A 22753-nucleotide genomic window follows, 5' to 3' on the forward strand; every position below is an offset into this window, starting at 1 on the left:
CACACTGCATGGAAAAAAGTGACCTGCACATTCTTGAAAATATCTAGGCCCTGTTTCCACCTGGTATCAAGTTTTGGTCGGTCGGATCACAAGTGGAGGGGAGGGTCTATGGGCGGGTAAATGTATGTTTTTTTTGTTGTTGTTTTTTTTAGATCTTTTGATCTAATAGACAAAATAAGCTTGCACAATTTACATATGAATGTGCCCGGAGATGACGGAAAAACATATGGAGAGCAGCAGCTTTCGTTTCTGCTTTGAGAGCCGTAAGACCAGGCCAAACGCAGTGAGTGTGTGTTAGAAATCAGTAATGGTAAGAGAACATTGGTACGTTTTTTGTTTTCAGACCAAACTTGAGTCTTCAGCTTACAAAGTTTAAATCTCATCTGACTAGTGCACTTCCCATAATGTTTATGCATCAAGTCAGTAGGCGGTCTTTCGAACACATGAGCGTTTCCATTACGAAAGCAATCCGGTCGGATGAGTTTTCGACTACCTCTGGAAGTTGTCAAAAGTGGACAAGCTCAAAACGTTTTACACCTCTTTTACACCTGTATTTAGCATCGTCTACTTGTGATCCGATCGACCAAAACGCATCTTAATACCAAGTGGGAACAGGGCCATACAGGTTTGGAACCAGATGTGGGACAGTAAATAATAAGACTCAAGTATGATATGTAATGAAAGATGACAAGTTACAATACTGTTTTATATTACTATACTAAGCAATAGATTGTTTTGTAATATTTCCACAACACTGATTTAATTAATGTGCTCTCACAAGTCTTTCGGTGCTTGTTTTTGAAACTTCCGAATCTTACCAGTGTGTGACCTCTCAGGTACGGACGCTGTATAAACCTCCTTGTCAAACTTGGGTTCATTGTCATTGATGTCGTGTAGTTTCACAATAAACTCGGTCTCTGGCTCCAGTGGGACGCCGGTCTTCTTGTTGACAGCCTGAGCTCGGAGCGTGTAGAAAGGTTTCTCCTCTCTGTCCAGACTCCTGGTAGCATGCAGATCTCCTGAGTTGGCATCTATCACAAAGACCGTCCCCGCACCTTCACCTGTGAGAACGTACATCACTGTGCCGTCTCCTTTATCCATATCTGAGTGAAGCTGTTGAGAGGAAGCAATTCAAGCATTTCATCAGCACCTCCGCTCATTCTGCTGTTGATAGGGCTCATGAATATGTATTGCATTCGATATTCTGAATGTATTCAATATCCGTTGATTTTGAAGGAATAAAACAGTGAAGAAATACTACGGCGGGAATATGGCAATAGACAGGTACTCCATGGTAAATATGTGAAAATGAGTCCTTGTGGAATTGAATTCTGATGGCATATCTGATGAAAGTACAACACGCTGAATGTGCAATCAAGGTGAATGCCTGTCTATTATGAACAGTGACGCTGCCGCGCGGTATCTCTTGGTACAACCACTTTTGTCAGATATTTATGAGGTAAATCAAACTTTTTTACTTCTCGTCTCTATATGATGTGTGTATGAAGCAGTTTTAAATTTGTGCTATTCACTATTGTTACACAAAATGATTAAACTGATTGATGGGAACATCACATTTTGGAGCTGAAGGTGTGATATGATTAGCTTTGACAATGACATCTGATAGAGGAGTGAGAGAATGATTTGACACTTCTTTCCACTTGAATAAGCCGCTTTGTTACAGTAAAATAGGGTAGTAAAATACAAAAGACCATTCAAACACAATGGCTCTTTTGCTCTTCATGATTTTCCCTCTGAACATTATAGAAATGGCTGCTTCTACTGCACACTGACTGCTACATGATCCAGAAACATAATGTCCATAACAATGAGAGCTTTGTGAATTCCGCACTTGCAACATCTCACATGAATAATCCACTGGTTGGCGATCCTTTGCAAGGCTTTCGAGTCTCTGAACCAGTGGTTCTCAGACTTTTCAGGCCAAGTACCATCTTTGATCAAATCAGAACATCCAAATACCACCTAGTTAATTCACCTCTCTTGAGTGCAAATTTAAGGGCTGTGTAAAAAAGATGGTGCTATATTTAGATTCATATCACTATTCCTGAAAAGACCATTATCAGTTCCTTGACTGGTGTCATGCAGAACAGGCTCTACAAACACATAGCACTACATAACATGTTATCGCACTTGTTAACACAAATTAAGATATTTTTGATGAAATATGAAGGCTCAGTGAGGCCTATATCGCCAGCAAGTTAATTTACACTTTCAGTGCCCAGACATATTTAAAACAGTTCACGTGAGTACAGTGGTTCTACTTTAATATTATAAAGCAACAAGAATACTTTTTGTGTGCCAAAAAAAAAAAAAAAAAAAACGACTTTATTCAACAATATCTAGTGATGGCCGATTTCAAAACACTGCTTTAGTACTGAAGATGAACGAAGGTCTTACGGGTGTAGTAAATGTAGTAATAAATGACATTATTTTCATTTTTGGGTGAACTAACCCTTTAATGTTGAAAACAGTTGTGCTGCCTTATATTTTTGTGAAAATGTGATACCATTTTTTCCAGGGTTTTTTTGATAAAAAGAAAAAACTGCATTTCTTTGAAATATATAAATCTGTCTTTACTGTCACTTTTGATTAATTTAATGTGTCCTTTCTGAGCAAAGGTATTAAATAAAAATCTTACTAACCCCAAACCTTGGAACGACAGTGTATATTTATGGATGTATTGGTACTACTGTATATCGTTTTTTTGCCATTATTTTTATGTAATTGTATATGTTAATTTTTGCATTTAGTTCACATTTATCTAATATTTAATAAAAAAAATAATTTAATAACACTGTTAAATGTAATCTTATTAATAAATATTTTTCATATTGTACATTATAACGTACCGGTTTTCAGCCATAAGATGAGGCAACACTTATCAGTATCATCAGATTTGTAATACTGGCGTGATATTTAATATTAATTTGAAACACAGCCTCACTAATATGATGCATCTTGAGCCCCCATGTTCTGTTTGCAATTGAATTATGTTTTTAAAGGAACTTTCGGTAACACTTTAGTTAAGGGTCCAATAATTCTCACTATTAACTACTACGAATTTTGCCTCAATAAACACCTAATTACTGCTTAATAATAGTTAGGAAGATAGTTGTTAAGTTTAGGTACTAGGTAGGATTTAGGGACATAGAATATGGTCATGCATAATAAGGAATTAACATGTGCTTTATAAGTACTAATAAACAGCCAATATCCTAGTAATATGCATGCTAATAAGCAAATAGTTCATAGTAAGAATTGGACCCTAAACTAAAGTGTTACCAAACTTTTTAACGGATTAACAGGTTAAACTAACAACTTTATTTTTAGTACTGTAAATTCTGAGGTGTGTCGCCGACCACCTGAGGGCCATAGTTTGAGATCTTCTGCTACAAGCAACAGTAGCAAGCTGTTATACTTTATTTTAATCTTTGATCCTGCACAGCTCTGAGCTTCAGATGAAGTGTGAGGTACCAAGGAGGTCAGATTTCACCCTGCTCCTTATCTCAAATCCAGCAGGCTCTGTGCTGGAGATCCCTACATATGTCTTAGCCACAGTTTGGATCATTCTCTGTTTATTAACCTCAGAAGACAGAATTAGAAGGAGTGATGAAACCAAATCTATCTCTGCAATCGACTCCATCAACATTACTCCAGCATTGCTCAGACCACCTTTATACCCTGAAATAGAAGCATGATCTCTTACCTTGCCAATATATTGGTGCTCCGTTCCTGTGTATTCCTCTTGCAGAAAAAACTGTTTCCACATCCATCCTCTCTTTGAACGTTTGAGCAACTCTTTGTCTTGCTGTCCTTCAATTTCTTTGGTTTTCCTTCGAACCAGCCCTCTTGAAAGGGCGACTGCATTCACAGTTTGGTGTGCACATGCCCACAGAAGAAGTACAATCCAAGTCCTCATCTTTCCCGCTCTTAGGGTGTCTTACAGGGGGATAATGATCCTATCTGCCAAAGTTACAGAGCTCTGCAGTGCAGGTGGCAGCCACCCTCATAGTCCTTCCTGCTGCCAACGAGCCACACAGTACCTGTAATAAGAGAGAGAAAGGAATTGAAAAACAATCAGTTATTGGGCAAAGTCTCAGAGTGTTATCCTAGGGCTGCTGGGAATGCTTCCCTTCCTAATTAAAGGCAACTTCAGCTCCTGTATCATACGACAGGCATCCCCTTATTAAAGATATCTTTGAAACATTCTCCATAAGATACCAATTCCACTGCAAGTCTTGTGGCCGAGGCTCTGATATCTGTATAATTGGTGTCCCACATTCATGAAGAATAAAACCAGAGGCCATTCAAAGTGCTGCAGCCGTCATGATAAAAGGCAGAAAGGCTTTTTTCCCCCCACCTAGCCATTAACCTCCGACTCCTAAAATACTGCAAAGCAGACCAATGGGCGAGCACTCACAAATCTGTAATCAATGAATCAATACGCATGCTCTCTAAATGCCCTGCTTTAGAGATCTAAACACTCACAGCGCTATTGAATTCAGTGTTTCTTCGAAGAAAAAAAAAAAAAAAACCTACAACCAATGTGTGTTGGGTTTTATCAGCATGCATGGTCACAATAGCCTGCTGGCTCTGAACTGACCTGCTGGAATGACAGTCTGAAAGACAAAAGCTTCCTGCCACCACATAATAATCAGCAATCAGCACGTTTCCTGTTTCCACATCAATCTGTGGCTTTGTCTGCGACTGAACGCCTGCCCTCGCTCCCTCTCGCACTTTATCAAACAGATTGCAAATGTGATTGCGCAAAGTGGTGAAGGGGAGACGCGGGCCTCTCAATGAATCGCATTTAAGTACCTCTGGTTTTTTGATTTACAATATTGCTTGCGACATTGGCGCACCTCTCTCCGTCAGTGTAAAAATGCATCAGGTCAACATCGCCCTTCATCCGGGAAGAGCGACGGTTGAGGGCCAGCGATTCAGATGGAAATGCACAATTGCGACGCCGAATTGACTTTCGTAGTTCCGTGCATGACTTAAATGGTGCAGCTATTCCCCTAATAGTGCTTTCCATTAGCTCCATTATGTTCTGCTTTATGAATTGGCCTAATTGAATTAGGTAACAATAGATAGCACAGGATATTGATTTACTGTCAAAGTCAATGAGCTAGAAATTATCATGGGGGCTCTATGTATGTATAAACATAAGTGTGTGTATGATTCTATGTGGGCATTTCAGTACAAACAGGAAAGCAAAATGGGAGATGTTGGAGCCCTCTTATGTCCAACAATTGTACTTTACGGATGCTGCTCTTTAATGAATTTCAGCCACCCAAAACTCCTGGGCAAAGAGAGCGGGCTCCTGGAGCACATTAGTCAAACTCAGGCAGCCATTTTGCTCAGCTCTGTGACCTGGCAAATCCCTTGACACAGTCCTGCCGGGGGAACTCAGCTGGATCTAAAGCGGTTTTGTTACATGGTGTGTCAGAGTGAACAGACACAGTTTCCAGCACAAAATGTCTGCTCGTTCATTTACAAGTCCATCCTGCTGGGAGGGAGATGGATAGTGAAGGATGAAAATTCCCCTGCTGTCTTTAAATATAAGCACAAACCTAAGAGAACACAATGGGACATTATGGTTTCACATAGTGTTTCACATAGCACTTCATTTTACAGGCTCACCGTTGTGTCATTTGATACATGATGATCCATAACACTGTACTCTTTAAATCAGACTTACATTGTGATTGAGTACCTTAAAAGAATAATACACACAAAAATGAAAAATCTGTGACCATTTGCAGTATTTACCCTAATGTTGCTCCAAACCAAGGTTATTATCGTAAACGTAAACTTAAACTTTTAAAAAAATTGTTAACTGAACAAATAAAAAAGAATAACATTGGGAAAACTTAAAGTAGAATAAAAACTTAAATGCAATACATTTTCATCACTGTAAACCTAACTAAACTAAAATAAAAATGACCAAAAGTAATATTTAGTTTTCATTTTTGTTGGGCATGTCCTTAAATGCCTATTAACCTCATCCTGTATGACTTTCTTTCTTCTGTAAAAAGCAAAAGATATTTTGAAAATATATATTAAAAAATAATGTATTTAAATATAATAATTTAAATATAGAACTTTGCTTAATTTGTTTGCATTGGAGTGACTTCCAATTACCAGCATGTTCTGCATGGCACAGCATGGTGAGAGTAAATGTTGAAATTAAGACTTATTTTAGGTATATTTTAAAATGAAAAAGGGATTGTTCTGGTATGCTGGGATTTAGAAAACTTTATGTTGGTTGCCCCTGGTTATTTTATTAATATTATTATCATTATTACATGACTATCATAATATAAATAGAATTTTGGCAAACTTCACAATTAACTTTACAAGATGTAATATAAGTCTCTGGTGTCCCCAGAATGTATCTGTGAAGTTTCAGCTCAAAATACCCCACATATAATTTATTATAGCTTGTCAAATTTGCCCCTATTTGGGTGTGAGCAAAAACACGCCATTTTTGTGTGTGTCCCTTTAAATGCAAATGAGCTGCTGCTCCTGGCCCACTTTCCAGAAGAGTGTGGAGCTTTAACTTTTACTCAACAACAACAAAACTGTAGAATCTCACACAGCCATATTGATGATTGTCAGTAACAGTGCTCAGCCTTACATTGTTCAAACCGGAGTCGGATATTGATGGAGAGACTCAGGAAGTTACAACTTTTAGTATGCAACTGGATGTTTCTGAATGGTTAGTGGATACATTTATGTAGTTGCTGTGGAGTTGATGATTCAACTCATCGACTAGCATGTGCCATCATGTTAATGTTTTGTGCATATCCAGCGTTGAATTGACCCAATCTGGCATAAAATGATGGCATGGCAACAACACTCTACTATAACAACTCTTCCCAACATGGCCTCGCCCCCTTTGTTGTGTGTTCTCAGGGGCAGGGTTTATGTAAATTTTAGGAAGAAGCTCGTTGTAGTCCTTAAACAGTGAATTTAAAACAGTGAACACTGAACTTTGAGCGTCATAACTTTGCAGATGTTGTTTATGCTCTAACAGCGACATTACACACTAACTAAAGTTAAAAAAGTGAAATCAGAATCAACCACCCCTTTAAAGCTGCAGTGTGTAATTTTTGTCACTAGCATCACTAAATCAAATGCAAAAATAATGACAATTTTTCCAAACGCTCCCCCGTCAGCGAACGGTTGCAACCCAAATAGTCCCGCGCCAAACTCACGCCATTGGTTGAGTCAATGTTGCTGCGTCAAACTAGTGTGAAAGCTCCAACAACCAGATGCTATTTCACACTTTTCTGAGGATTCAACCCACATGGAATAAATTACACACATCACCTTTAAACTGACTCTGTTGCACTAGCATGTTTACATTTTTCATGTTTCAATTAACGCAACGATAAAGTAATTAACTCTCCGGGTGCCTGCCATAAAACTGCGCCACAGTTGTCTGCTATCCAAAACACAGACAAAACAAATTAACCTCAATGGCACCTCACTCGCGTCTGCCTGAACGTTATCTGCTGTTATTTTCAGATCAGGCAATTTACCATGCAGTCTGACCTTGAGACATCAGATGTCCTATTTTTTTATGGTTTTGTTTTTTATTTTTCTTTCAAAGACACAGTCCCCTCAGAGGCCCTTCGGGAACGCGAGTGAGTTGGGGGCTGACAGGTGAGGGAGGAAGAGGAAGACCGGCGACACCTGTGGAGGACGCGGGGAGTCGGTCAGGCGGCAGGAAGTGCCACAGAGAAAGAGAGAGAGGCGGGGCCCCAAGCGCGGCCCTCGCTGAAAGCTCTGCCACACTGCAGACAGCCACAGCAGCACTGATAAGTCCCACAGGGGCAATTAGGAGTGAGAGAAGGAGAATGTCAGCCACGGGCAGCAAGGAGGGAGGCGACAGGTAACAAGTCTTGCTGCAGGAACACAAACCAGCAGAGCAGAGAGAAACAGAGCTAGCTAATGCCACACACTGTCTCCGGGCTCTCTATTAAAATGAATAAGGCACCGGACCACCAGCCATTAACTAGAAAGACTAGACGCCACGGTTTTTAAATAGGTCATTCTTGTTTGCATAGCCAAGGTACATGATATAGCATCTCATGATAGTGATAGCATAAATGTTTGATTTCTCTGAGCTGTGAGAATCTGTTTTTTTTTTTTTTTGCCTCTGCTAAGAAATTCTCATGTAGCTTCTGGCTACATCACATCTTAGTGAAAACACTACGAGAAAACTCTCCAGCTAGTACTCATTTCGCTCAAGCAAATGGTAGGAGACATGTGCCATGTTTGATTGCGGTTCTCTTCCTACCGCTGAGCAACAGTGCATGAGAGGCAAAGTCGAGATCAGGTGAACACAAATTCAGTCAGGGTGGCACACTTAAACAGATTCGAGCTCCTCTTCGGTCCGTTCGGTGCACTTGCCTGCCAAACAGCGTATCCGTGTCATTCCCCAGGGCATAGCGGGTAATCAATATATATTGATTTGTCTGTTTGGGGGGAAAAGGGCTGTCTAGACAGCTGGGTTTTCGAATGCTAAGGTATCACTTATCCTGCAACACTCTAGCTCGGCTGTAAGCGATGATTGATTTATTCATTTTAGACATACGTTTTTTCCCATATCTGACCTAGCCTACATTTGCCAGGGCTATTTATACACATCACTTGAAGTTTAAATGCAATAACACGTTTACCTGATGGCAAAAAGGCTAAGATGTGAAATAAATCAGTAATGGTAAGCAGGTAAATACTGTGCTGTTTTTGCAGCTGATACAACCAAAAGGACTGGAGTATCATATGACAGCACACGATCGATTGATATACTGTTTTTATGATCGATACTGATGGATTATTTTAATGTTAAAGTCCCCCTGTAGTCAATACTTTTATCCCTTAAAACATCCTTGATCACCAAAATAACATATTTAAATGTTTTTTTTTTCTTTACCGTGAAAATTCTTAAAATAGCTTAAATGTATCTCTACACCCTAGCTTCATTTAGTATGCACAAATCTATGAAAATGCTAATTAGCACTGCCTCCACTCATCCGCACGAGCTTGGAAATCCACTCGGTCAACTTACTAAGGTAAACGCTGCACAATGGTATCGCTCTTTACAACGTCGGACACATAACGGTAATTTATATGATTAGCCTTTTGCTTGACTACGTTATCAAACAGATAATAATGTGTTGCTAATGTTATAAAAATCATGTTCCTGTTCGCGAGTCAGACAGCAGTCTTCTAAAAATCGGTAGGTATCCTTAGAAACACTTTGAACACCTTAGAACGTCAGTGGAAAAAGGCGTATTCACGATAACATCGTAATATTCATCATACACCCGCCATATTGCTAAATCTACAAAATTTTTCATATCAACAGAAAAATATACCAGGATAACCTTCTCTTGAGACTCCCCTGCTTCAGAGCGCTCATAGTTAATGATATGCTAAAGCCCGCCGGCATGTTGACGTGATTGGTTACAAGGTAGTTTGTGATGTAAGAAACACCAGTGTTTTTCTTTTTTTCTTTAGATCAATGCAGTTTTAAAGAGAAAATACTCAGCAATGGTGTTGACTTATGAATTTGCACATGGTTTGTTTTAAAGCATATTAAAAACACCATATAGACATATAAACAAGATTAAAAATTTGATTTTCACCACAGGGGGACTTTAAGAATTAAGTATCCGATGACTGATATTCCAAACTAAATTTGAAATGACATTTTATTTCTGCTATTTGACACAAATGATCTAAGTCTACAACATATGCATTATTATTTTTATTATAATTATTATTATGATAAAATATAATATGAGTGTGCTGTTAATTATAACAATAACATTAAATCCCTTTTTACTATTATTTGTATCTTTTATTTTAATTTGCAATACGAATAATTATTATTAATAAAATATAATGTACATTATTTAGCTAACAATAACAACAGTAATTATGATAATAATAATAATCATTATTATTATGATTATTATTAAAAACAACATGTAATGCCATATATTTTGCTATAATAATAATAATAATAATAATTATTATTATTATTATTATTATTATTATTATTATTAATCATCCAAATATTACATTAAATTACATGACCTATTATTGGGTGCTATTCTTTAGAGACTTGCCAAACAGACCCAATGTTAAAGAACCCCCTAACTGATTAAGTCAAAAAGAATGAAAAGTATGAATATCGGTACAAACCGATTATATCTACACACACATATAAAAGGAGTCTCTTGTTATAACACAGCACATTGTAACATACTCCCGGCATGTGACTAGATTGCTGGAAGTGCTTAACCAACACCATAGACTTAATCCTCAAGTCTCGACCCTACAAGACACAGGCGTCCCCCGACCCTCCACCATAATCTCCCTGGAAACATGTGCGCCTTAATCTGAACAGTAGGAGATAATGGATTCAAATGTTGGAGGTCTTTTTTTGCTCAATGGGATGGCCATGTGCACACCAACACAATTAGTGTCAGGGAGCGCTGCCCGTACCAGATGGGTCCTCTTAATTACGTAACGAGAGAGGCCATAATGTGATCTGGAAGCAATGTTGTACCACTGACTTAGAATCTGCTTTTCCTGGTCGGCCATAAAGACGGCGAAAGCGTGTGTTTTTGCCACACAAATTGCCTAGAGCAGACCGTACTGTGTGGTGAATTAAAGCAATTTAGCCAAACCTGCTAAAATCAAATGTGCCTCAAATCCCCATTTAGCAGCATACCATTCATTTGCTCACGAGAGCATCGCGTGATAGACTGCAGCTTGTCCTTCCTTTGTCAATTGGTGCAGACTGTTCAAATAGATAGCACAAAACACCTGTTAACCTTTGTGTCAGTGTGGCCCTGGCGTTTACAGTGGAGCTGGAAAGGTTCCCCCGTAATCCCATAACAGCATTGTGAGGTGTTTGTTTAGGGTTCCCCTCACGAGGCAGAAGAGAAGCCGTGGGAACCGCAGTTTTACGGCCTGTGTAAAGAGCTCCACGGGAGCCTACGAGACAGCAGCCTCCCTTCAGCATTGTGATTCAGCCCTGGAATGCAGCTCCCATTGCAATGCAAATGTCTCTGCGTCTGGTTGTTTTGTGCATGCGCGTTTACATGCGTGCTTGTTTACTTGTCACTTCCACGACTGACAAATACGCAAATCACAAACACGTTGTTAATGGAGTTTGCAGAGGCTGTCAAAGTCAAACAGACTCTTTCTCGTATCGTAGTTGATATTTATTGTGTGTTCTACCCTGAAGGCCCTTTTACAACTTGACAATGCCATTAACTCATCCTCAGACTCAAAACATCTTGTAAGTGTGGCACCTTTACCTTGGTAAACACAAGAGACCTGTGTTTCAGAGAGACTGCGATGTGGTTGTTTAACCCCCAGACTACGTTTCAATTTACGGCTGTGATTTACATGAAGGTATCTAAATGGAACCGTTCTTGACTAGGTCGTAATTCATTGTGTTGTTTTATGCCTCTAACCCTTGCTTTGAGGAAGACAGGATTTTTACAATCAAGGTAACAATGCTTCCATTTCAAAAGGTCACACAAAGTCATCTTGATTGCAATCACAACATACTTTGACATTTGATTCTGCAACTTTGTTGATACAGTTCAGGCCCCACATGACAAGGAACGAACAAAATATATATATATATATATATATATATATATATATATATATATATCAACAGAAATAATCAATAATGACATTTATTGACATTAACAAGCACAACAATACAATTGAAAATCCCAATGTTCTGTGACCACAAATAAATAAACCCTGTGAGTAGCAACTGGAAAATTCTTCAAATTAAAAGCCAACGTATATGCTGAAGGCAAGCAGAGAGCAAAGGTTAAAGGCTGTTGATTAAAACTGACTTCTTTTCTTTCTTTTTTTTTTTTGCTTTCTTTCTTTGCCCAAAGAAAGAAAGCAACGGTGGAAAAGCTGAACTTTGCCGGCCCTGGATTTGTCAATACTGATACAGTACGATAAGCCATATACCATAAGATTTTTTTAAATGTTATGGACGATAAACAGTAAATGGATGATATTAAAATGCTATAATAGTTTGTCTAGACAAGTTAAAAAAATCAAAGCTACAAGTGAATATATTTATATTGTATATTATAATGAATATGAAAACTGAAAAACATTTAACACTAATTTAAAAGGTTCATTTTAAGTGAGTGTTAAATTATGGCAGGGTTCATCTAAATGAAGAAATATGAGAAATTAGTATGCACAATTAAATATTTAATATCAACCAATTAAAAAACATAATCGATAAGCTGATTATTTTTTATGTTATGGAGTGGACGATAAACAATAAATAAAATAATAAAAAATAAAAACATTTCAATCATTTTAAGTGAATTCATTAATATTGTCTATTACAATGAATATTAAAAATGGATAGCCTATACAATACATTTACAGATTTATTGAAGATTAGCTTAAAGTGAATAAAAATAAATAAATAAAAAATAGGAGATGCACAATTAAATATCCAATATCAAAAGATAATTAGTTAAAAAATAACTGATAAGCTCATAATTAAAAATGTAATTGAATGAAAATAAGCCGATAACTGATTAAGTACCAAGATATTGTTGTGCATACCTACTTCTTTTACAAAATAAATTTGTTTATTCTTTCCATAAGAGACTGTACCTTATTTGCCATTAAATACATCAGCCATACAGTAATCTGTATGTGGCTTGTATTTCTTGCACTTTGCTCTTGGGGCTTGTGCCCTTTCTGTGACCACATTCTGACTGTGTCGTCTTCCAGGTAATAACTATTTGCTTTTGGGCCATGCTGCTTGTATGATAGTTTGTTTTTCCAAGGGTAAATATATCAGTAATCGCAGTTTCGTGTGAGATGTCACCGGCAGAAAATATCCAGGCTAGATTGTCTGACCAATCTAGGTTTGAGACAACTGTGATTCCTCAACAGAATGGACATTTTCGGTGATGGTGTAATTCATATCACACACGTCCAGGGCAGGTTTGAAAATTGGAGAGCTGTAATACATTCTGCCTCATTTTGGACTGACTCGCACGTAATAAGAGAAAGCAATCAATTGAAAGAACCATGACAACTGAGAGGAACATTAATGACATTAGGCCTATTATTGTGCCTGAAAGTGGACTACATGATTGGATGCTGCCTGCGCAGATAGCCAATTTTTGACAACTCAGCTCTGGTGAGTAATTAGGTGCCGCCACATATTGTGGACAGAGTTTCAACTTCCAAAGGGAGGGAGCTTCTCAGTTATGCAAATCTAGGCTGTATTACAAGAGGCTACGCTGAAGGAGATACATCGCTACACAAAGAGCGCTATGGAGTTCAGTGGGCTGTATTTCAAACACCAGCCACCAGATGATTAGCCACACGCAAATTTCCATGCACATGGGACTTGTTCCCTCCTAGTGTAACATGGTGGACATCTGGAGACAGTTAGAGATGTCTTTTATATGACTATAAAAAATTGATGTAGCGGATTCATGTATCTCTGCGTACATGGGTGGAGAACTCGGCTTCGACATGTACCAGCCAGAGCAGATCACATCAGCAGAGACAGCCGAGCTGAGCAAACCACTACAAACATGAATAAAAAGTCACTTCAAACACAAATAATAAAAAAAAAACCCTAATGATTAAAGGATCTCCAGACTCGTGAAAACAAATTTGAGCTGCATTTCTGTGCTAATAATGATGCTTTATCAAAGCAATCATCTAAAAAATCTTAACATCAATAACTGAAGGATCCTTAGTTTAAAGGAATAGTTCACCCAAAAATGTCCCTCAAGCCATCCTAGGTGTATATGACTTTCTTCTTTCAGATGAGTACAATCTGAGTTATATTAAATAATGTCCTGGCTTTTCCAAGCTTTATAATGGCAGTGAATTGAGGATGAGATTTTGAAGCCCAAAAAAGTGCAACAACCCATCATAAAAGATATCCACACGGCCACGGGGGGTTTATAAAGGCCTTCTGAAGCGAAGAGATGCGTTTGTGTAAGAAAAATATCTATATTTAAAACTTTAAAAAGTAAAATAACTAGCTTCTGGCAGACGGTCATATACACGTCGACTTGCGCCAAAAGTGTTACCCCAGACGCGATGTAGGAGTAGCATAAGTTTTGACGCCTCTCGCCATTCAAACAAATAGGGCTGGGCAGCAAACTCAAGCTCCTCTTTATTATATCGAAATCCTCCAATATTTCTCTTTTTAGACTTCTGATTCATGAGCTGTGTTTTGTTTTGCTTGTTTTGCTCGCTTCGGTATTCGTCAATACGTCATGCATCAGGTCAGAGTTCACTCTTTCACCATAAATCGATGCGTATATACGCCTAGGATGGCTTGAGGGTGAGTAAATCATGGGGAAATTTTCATTTTTGGGTGAACTATCCCTTTAATTCAAAAAGTGCCCCACCCTTTTGATTAACCGTACACACGCTCAGAAGATTCAGAGTTGAACTGAAGTTTACCTAATTCACCAGGGTCACTGTGATTAAGATGGAGAGAGTCACAGGTCACATTCAGAGCAGTCATGTGCTGACTGAATAAATCATCTTACATAAACGCAGCCATGGCAAGACCGCCAGCATGGTGTCTCTGTCATCAGCATCCTTATTTCACACTGCACTCAGCACAAAGAAAGCAAGCAATCCTTATTTATTCTGAAGCACCCGCCTGAATGGCAGAAATATTCATTGTGCATAGCGAATTCCGTTTCAAGTTTGCTTTTCATCATTATCAATGCTATTTTTTCCCCCCAAATTCCCTCCAACTCGCACTCTCTGTGATCTGCCCTGTCATCTTACACACTGACTGATGTGTGGAGTATCTATGGAGGACGTCCAGAGCTTTCATACACCAAGGCTATTTCCAATAGGGACATGTGGATGAAAGAAAATAACAACACCCTGCTGGAAGATGTAAACTTATTATCATAGACAGAAATGGAGAACAACATTTTTTCCTTTGTGAGCCCATTTAAAAATTCACTTGAGACACTGTTTCATTCGTCCACCCTCCCCTCCATTCCCATCCGTACGAATTAGCAAACAACCAGAAGGAAACACGAACAAGCCAGGAAACTGAAAACAGATAGCGGACGATGAATTGGTAAAGAAAATCAATCGCCTCGTATTGGACTAAAGCGGGTGTAGATAAACACTGTTCTATTGATTTTAGAAGTGTTCTACACATCAGAACAGCAAATTACCCATATCTACGAAAAATAGGCTCAAACTCCAGTCCAGAGCTTTTTTTGAGTATAGTTTTTTTTTTTTTTTTTGGTCTGAAAGTACTTAATTTTTGGCGATATTTATGTGGTATTCCATTATTGAGGTAAAAGCATGATGGAGGTTCATAAATCACTCTTGGGTGAAATTAATCATGTGCATGTGCTAATCAATGTTATCCTGCTTCATCTCCTGCGAGCAAACACAGCTTTTACTGGGCCATTGTCATGTCAGGTGACAGATAGCTCTGATCTAATTATCATACAGAGCCTACTGAAACATTTGCATACAGGCTTTCTCACAATCTGAGAACTCAAAACTCTCAAACTATTAAGACTGTCAAAGTGTAAAACACTTTTGATCAAAAAAGAATTCTATTGTTTGTTAGAACATTATATTTTAAAATCTGTTTGTTTGAATGTAACATGACAACTATGACAATTGACATTAAAATGCTTTTATTGTTTTGTGTTTTTAAATAAATAATAAACCTCTCAGACAGCCTCTCAGGTTTAATTAAAATGGCCATGATAAAAAACAACTTAAATGCGCTTTATTCTCCATCCAATTGTAATGTGGCTTGTTGTCAAAAGAATTTAAGCAAGTCAAAGGTCATATGGCCTTACTATCTCTATCAATGTACAATTTGGCAATCTATATCTGAACCCGAACAGAACTGCAAGCATTTTCTAATGCTTTGATTATTAGATGACATATTTCTCAATATGCTAACATTCGAATGATAAGTTTGTATTTTAAAAAAGCTGTTGTAACTATATTCCTTCCCATTATCTCTTAAAAGACCCATGTTTAAAATTAAAAAAGGAGAACAGAACTGAAACTTGCATATCTTTGCTTTCATTTTATGTTATAAACAAACATCAACTTGAATAAACCCATCTACCAGTTTCCTCATTACTTCTCAAAAATATTCTTCACATTAGAACTATCAAAAATGACCTTATCTGAGAGGTGCACTGTTTGTTACATACAGTATATGGCCTAAAAGTATGAGTAGAACAAATTAGAAACAACCTGATATCTGAAGACGTCAGTTGTTCAACCAGTATTTGCCAGACAAAGATATATTACAGTGTGACAAATCCAGTAATTTAGTGGATTAAAAACTGCATTGCCGCAAAAACTGGAAAGTACAAATGAAGAGTTTCGTTGCAAAACGAGATAACTCCGTTTTTAACATTTGTCAAAACATGTTTATTATTATGTTATCATGTTATTATTTTGTTTTATGGTGCTACTTAGCTGTATTTTTTAAGTTATGAAGGTTTAAATCAAAACAAACCAACTGCAGTTGAATTGATATTAATTGGAATGCACAACCAAAAAACAAGATTTTTGAAAAATTAAAAAAACGAAGTTATCTCGCTTTGCAATGAAACTCTTCAAATATTAATATTGTATTATTCTTGTACAAAAAAAAAAAAATCTCAGATTTTAGAAAGGTTTGCATACATTGCAACTACTGGTTCTTCACCTGAATAAAATCTGAAGGAGAAGTCCTGGAATTTATGAATAATTTACATAATAAAAGGACAACTTTAATTAATCCACACAGAAATCTACAGGTGCCCGACATAAAAAGGCCTCAAACAGTGCTACAGTCTGAACATGTTCCCACACCTTTTGATCACTGAATTTCCATGACTACTCCATTACTTTTTCAGTCATCTATGATTACTGGACAAGGATATATATATATATATTTTAATTATTATTATTATTTTTTAGAGAGATTGTACTATATAGAGATTTTTTGTTTTGCTTAACTGATATATATATATATATATATATATATATATATATATATATATATATATCACAATTTAAAAATTAAATATTACATTTTTAATATTTAACAACTCCGTTTTAACTGAGGGGTCAAGAAACAACACAGTCACAGACAGACTCTGTCATGTAACCTGTAATATAACAAGTACTGATAAAAAATAAATAGAAGTTGTACATACTTGCAAAAAAATACAATCATTGTTTGGTGTTATCACCTCTGAAATAAAGACCTTGAAATTAAAATAACTAAGGACATTACTTTCTGCCACTCCACACAAGAGATGGACAGTGAATAGACTACACAGCACAAAATGTCAACCCACTAAAACTGAAAAATTAAGTTTAATAGCTAGTTGAGTAAAACCGTCATGTCACAACATACCTTCATTGCACCTTTCACCACTTTGAATGTAATTACTGGTGAAGTAAATCAAGTTGAAACCATAATTATATTATGAAAAAGTTATTACTTTGACAATTTAAATGGGCGGATGGAAAGATGATAACATTTTTTACAGTAGCTCGGTTGTAGCTCATAGAAAAACTACAGCAGCCCGAACTTTCCTCAAGAAATCATATTAACATTTTGCATTAGACTAGCCTATTAAAAACAAGAGTAAACAACATTATCGAGTGCAATAGGCCTATTATAAGGAGGCGTATAAAACTCACGCGCTCTGAAAAATAACTGACAAAATAATCCATAAACTATAAAAACGTAGAAATAATATGGTACAAATGTTTTGCTACTATCATGATACATATCACTTATATGTAGCTTACTAGTTGGCAAAAAAGTATCCCGGTCAATTTTGACAGCCATAATCCACGCGCATCCACGAAAGTCAGTCTACAGCAAAAGCAAAACTGTTGGGGTCAGATGGCGCGTGAATATTCAATGCAGAGCCGTTACATTAAACGCAAAAATGAGATAAGTACAGTTAATTTCCTTCACTCACCTCAGTGATGAGGAGTCGAGAGTAGTCCTGGTTTCGATGTGTATCCTCTGAGCGCTGTGAAGACACTGTACTGTGTGGACTGCCTGTGTCTATCTCTCCCCTCCCCTCCCTGTGCGGAGCATCACCGCTTGCGCTCTCCTTCTCTCTCTCTCTCTTTCTCTGAAATCTCGTGCGGTCTAAGCGACAGAGCCGCTGATTGGCTGTCACTCTAGCGCGGTGACTGAGAGGGATCATGTACATTAAGGGATGGGAAAGTATTTTGGAAAATTAAGCCTGTGTTATTTGATATCGTCGCGTCTGTTCGGAGATTTGGGTCACTACTAATAACTCTACTTTGATTCGGTTTATCATGAATCTATTTTTGGCCGTAAAAGGAAAAAGGCAGAGGCAATTTAAAGTAACGTTAAATAAATAAATTTAAATCAAAACTAAGAAATTTCACTTGCGTTTACCAAAATGTACTCACCACATTCATGTTATTTTAAACTTTCTTTTCTTCGGAGCTCAAAAAAAGAGTTGTTAGGCAGAATATTAGGGACTGACAGCCTTAGTCATCATTCACTTTTATCTTTTTTTCTATACAATGAAAGTGAATGATGACTGACGCTGTCATTTTACATCTCCTTTTGTGTTCCACTGAACAAAGACAGTCATATTGGAACAACATGAGGGTGAGTACAGGACAAGATTTTCTTTTTTGAGTCAACTATCCCTTTAAGTCTTCAGAAACCTGAACCTGTTATGTGAGATGGAGAACAAGCTTTTTGGTTCATTTTTCAAAGACTCTGACTTGATGTCATAAATCTATTGACCCCGTGAAGCTGTTGTGGGCATGAAGTCTACCATTTTACATTGATGTTTTACCATCCATATATTTTTTCTGCTGAGAATCAAAACCCCCTCAAGACCCCATCTGACTTCTCTTGCACTATGAAGCTTTAGCGCTTTTCTGAGTAGTGATAGAAAAATTATTGATGTACAGGCTTGGGAGGGTTACTTTAAAAATGTATTCCTTTACAGTTACAAAATACTTCATAAAAAAAGTATTCAGTAACGTAATCCAAGTACCACAATATGAAAGTAATGTAATGTAATATATATATACTGTAGAAAGAAAGAAAGAAAGACAGAAAGAAATTTGGGGGGATCTACTTTACTATAAATAAATTGCATTTTTAAATTTAAATTTAATTATTTCTTCTCAATTTCTGCAAGTTTTTAAATGTTACACATTCCATACTTTTGAATGGGTCTCAACAATAAAAATATTTTACAAATATGATAAATTATCTATTGCAATATAATTATCATTGTTGTTGTTTAGAGCTTAAAAATATAAAAACTCAAGTTATATCAGCCCTGAATATATATTCAGGGCTGTGTATTCCCAAGTTGTGGAAATGAGACATGATTGCTTAGTTTTAATGTATTCTTGAACTTGATTTAAACTAAGACATGATTGCTTAGTTTAAATCATGTCTCATTTCCACAACTTGGGAATACGCAGCCCTGAATATATATAATGCTACATAATTATATATATATTTCCATGAATTGAAAGCGTTTTTCCCTGCAGGCAGCATCGTTTCAACTAGCAGCAGTGATTCAATCTGCGTCCGAGGAGGGTCGATTGTAGATGGGTGTTACTTGTGCATGCACCAGCGGGTGGCTCGGGCGAGTCATCACTGGCAACAGAACCCGGAAATACTATATAATCAAGCAGCTCTTATTATGTGTTATTATGGCAAAATAATGATTTATTTAGTTTTAAATGAAACGATTGTGATCCTGATAGTATCCCCCTTTTTTCAAAATGTTATCTGATTACTATGTTTTTTGACATAACGCCGTTACATGTATTCCGTTACCCCCCAACCCTGTTGATGTATGAACTCTAGAAGCAGCTGTACAGTTCTCCACAATAAAGGAAATGCATCAGAAGAATTCCTTTGTTTACATCTATTTTAACTATTATTTTATGTTCTTGGCCTTGCATTTAATGGAGCTCTAAATGAAAGTTTGTGAGAAGCATGTTTATCTAGTCCTGTCAATCATAAGTATATATAAGCAGCTGCTCAGCTCACTCCACTGACAATTATTCTCCGGCATACTTTATTTTGCAGTATTTCTACTGAATATTAAATTATGTAGTCCACGGGGGAAACTTAGAGCTTTAGCCCTCTATTATGGACAGAAAGCCAAATCAGTTTACTCTTACACTACCATTATGAAGTATTAGATCAGGGGTTACAAACTCCAAAGACCTGGGGGCAGTAGCTGAACAGTTGAAAGCAAATACAAATGTTTTACAACCATAACTTTTATCTAAGTTATGGGCACATTTATATAGTAGCTTACAAACTGGCATGTGTGTGCAAACTTGTTTCTTGCTGTTAACAAGACTTTTTCAAACTTGGGTCCAGGGGCCAAAATGTATTTTTAGGGCTGTCGAAGTCACACATTTTCTACTCTGATATTCACTTTCAGAAATCATGAGATTAATCAGAACTATTTCATTCTATTAACATTAAAACTGAAAGGAATAAAAATATTTAAAAAATCGGATCACAAGTGGATGACACTAAATACAGGTGTAAACAGGGTCTAAAATGTTTTGAGCTTGTCCACTTTCAACCACTTCCAGATGTAGTTGAAAACACATTCGACCAGATTGCTTTCATAGTGGAAATGCTCATGTGGTTAAATGTGTTCGAATAACGCCTGACTTAAAGGTGCTTTATGTAAGAATGACAGCTAGTGGTTGAAATGGGTACTGCAGTCCAAATTCAAAATATTGTTTGCCCCGCCGCCCCTTTACTCGAGTAAACTCTCACGGGTTGCCAGTTTGACGATATGCAACAGGAGCGAGCTCAACTGACAATGGAAGGCGAGAAGACTTAGACACTGTAAGATAATTAGTTGATTTATTGATTTATGATGAGTTGATATCGCATTTTAATATGCTCCCATTCATAAAGATTTTTAGATGGATGCTGAGGCTTTTTAGGTCGGGTAGAATCTGCGATCTCTGACCCAGTTTGTTCACTGGCTTCCATGGCTGCAATTCACTGCATGTGTTTTCTGCCAACTGGCAACCCAGGGAGGCAAAATACTATTGGGTAAACTGGCAACATGTGGTCTTGCACAGACCAAAACAAAACCAGAAATTTCGACACGGAACGCAATTTCAAATTAAAGGTGCCATCAAATGAAAAATTGAATTTACCTTGGCATAGTTAAATAACAAGAGTTCAGTACATGGAAATGACATACAGTGAGTCTCAAACACCACTGTTTTCTCCTTCTTGTGTAAATCTCATTTGTTTAAAAGACCTCTGAAGAACAGGCGAATCTCAACATAACACCGACTGTTACGTAACAGTCGGGATCATTAATATGCACGCCCCCAATATTTGCATATGCCAGCCCATATTAAGGCATTACACAAGGGCAAAACGTCTGGATGTGCATATATGATTCAGCTATAGCTGAATCATCAGTCTAGGTAAGTAAGCAAGGCAATAGCGAAAAATGGCAGATGGAGCGATAATAACTGTCATGATCCATGATATCATGCTATTTTTAGTGATATTTGTAAATTGTCTTTCTAAATGTTTCGTTAGCATGTTGCTAATGTACTGTTAAATGTGGTTAAAGTTACCATCGTTTATTACTGTATTCACGGAGACAAGAGCCGTCGCTATTTTCATTTTTTAAACACTTGCAGTCTGTATAATTCATAAACACAACATTCTTTATAAATCTCTCCAACAGTGTGTAATTTTAGCTTTAGCCACTGAGCCTCAAACTCATTCAGAATCAAATGTAAACATCCAAATAAATACTGTACTCACTGGAATCAATGCATGCATGCAGTATGCATGACGAACACTTTGTAAAGATCCATTTTGAGGGTTATATTAGCTGTGTGAACTTTGTTTAAATGCTGTTTAAGGCAGTCGAGAGCTCGTGGGCGGGGGGAGCGCCAGAATTAAAGGGGCCGTGCGCTAAATCGGTGCATATGTAATTATGGCTGAAAATAGGCAGTTAAAAAATTAATTTAAAAAAATCTATGGGGTATTTTGAGCTGAAACTTCACAGACACATTCAGGGGACACCTTAGACTTATATTACATCTTGTTAAAACTAGTTCTAGGGCACCTTTAAAGGTCCCGTTCTTCGTGATCCCATGTTTCAAACTTTAGTTAGTGTGTAATGTTGTTGTTAGAGTATAAATAAAATCTGTAAAATTTTAAAGCTCAAAGTTCAATGCCAAGCGAGATATTTTATTTAACAGAAGTCGCCTACATCGAACGGCCAGTTTGGACTACATCCCTCTACTTCCTTCTTTAATGACGTCACTAAAACTGTTTTTTGACTAACCTCCGCCCACAGGAATACACAAGAGTTGCGTTTGTAGAGTGTGTTTGTCGCCATGTCGTTGAAACGCTGTTATTTTCATCCCGCAGTCCAATCACCGGGTCTGATTCCGGCTCAAATTGATAGGGTAAAATTAAAGACATGTTTACAATAACACTGAGCGCATGCATCTCCACGTTATGGTAAGAGGCGTGACCTTTCCGGGCAAGGAGCGCTAAGCTGCTGTCGAATTACAACACAGGAACCGCTGGCACAATCAGAACTCGTATTTCTGAAGGAGGGACTTCATAGAACAAGGAAGTCAT

The 22753-nt window shown here is 37.3% G+C and overlaps 1 protein-coding gene across 2 annotated transcripts in view; it reads right to left on the bottom strand.

The window, feature by feature from the left end:
* Positions 1 to 18223, bottom strand: part of cdh6 (cadherin 6) — a 34262-nt gene extending 16039 nt beyond the window's left edge. For both annotated transcript variants that reach the window (XM_048162695.1, XM_048162694.1), the window contains exons 1-3: positions 18069 to 18223; positions 3728 to 4064; positions 819 to 1113 (exon numbers count right to left, since the gene is read on the bottom strand). In XM_048162695.1, coding sequence (XP_048018652.1) covers positions 819 to 1113; positions 3728 to 3940 — 508 coding nt within the window. In that variant the 5' untranslated portion in view covers positions 3941 to 4064; positions 18069 to 18223. The remainder of the gene's footprint in view (positions 1 to 818; positions 1114 to 3727; positions 4065 to 18068) is intronic.
* Between the last annotated feature and the right edge of the window lie 4530 nt (positions 18224 to 22753).

The sequence above is a fragment of the Megalobrama amblycephala genome, linkage group LG17 (assembly GCF_018812025.1).
Source record: "Megalobrama amblycephala isolate DHTTF-2021 linkage group LG17, ASM1881202v1, whole genome shotgun sequence".
Classification (NCBI taxonomy): Eukaryota; Metazoa; Chordata; class Actinopteri; order Cypriniformes; family Xenocyprididae; genus Megalobrama; species Megalobrama amblycephala.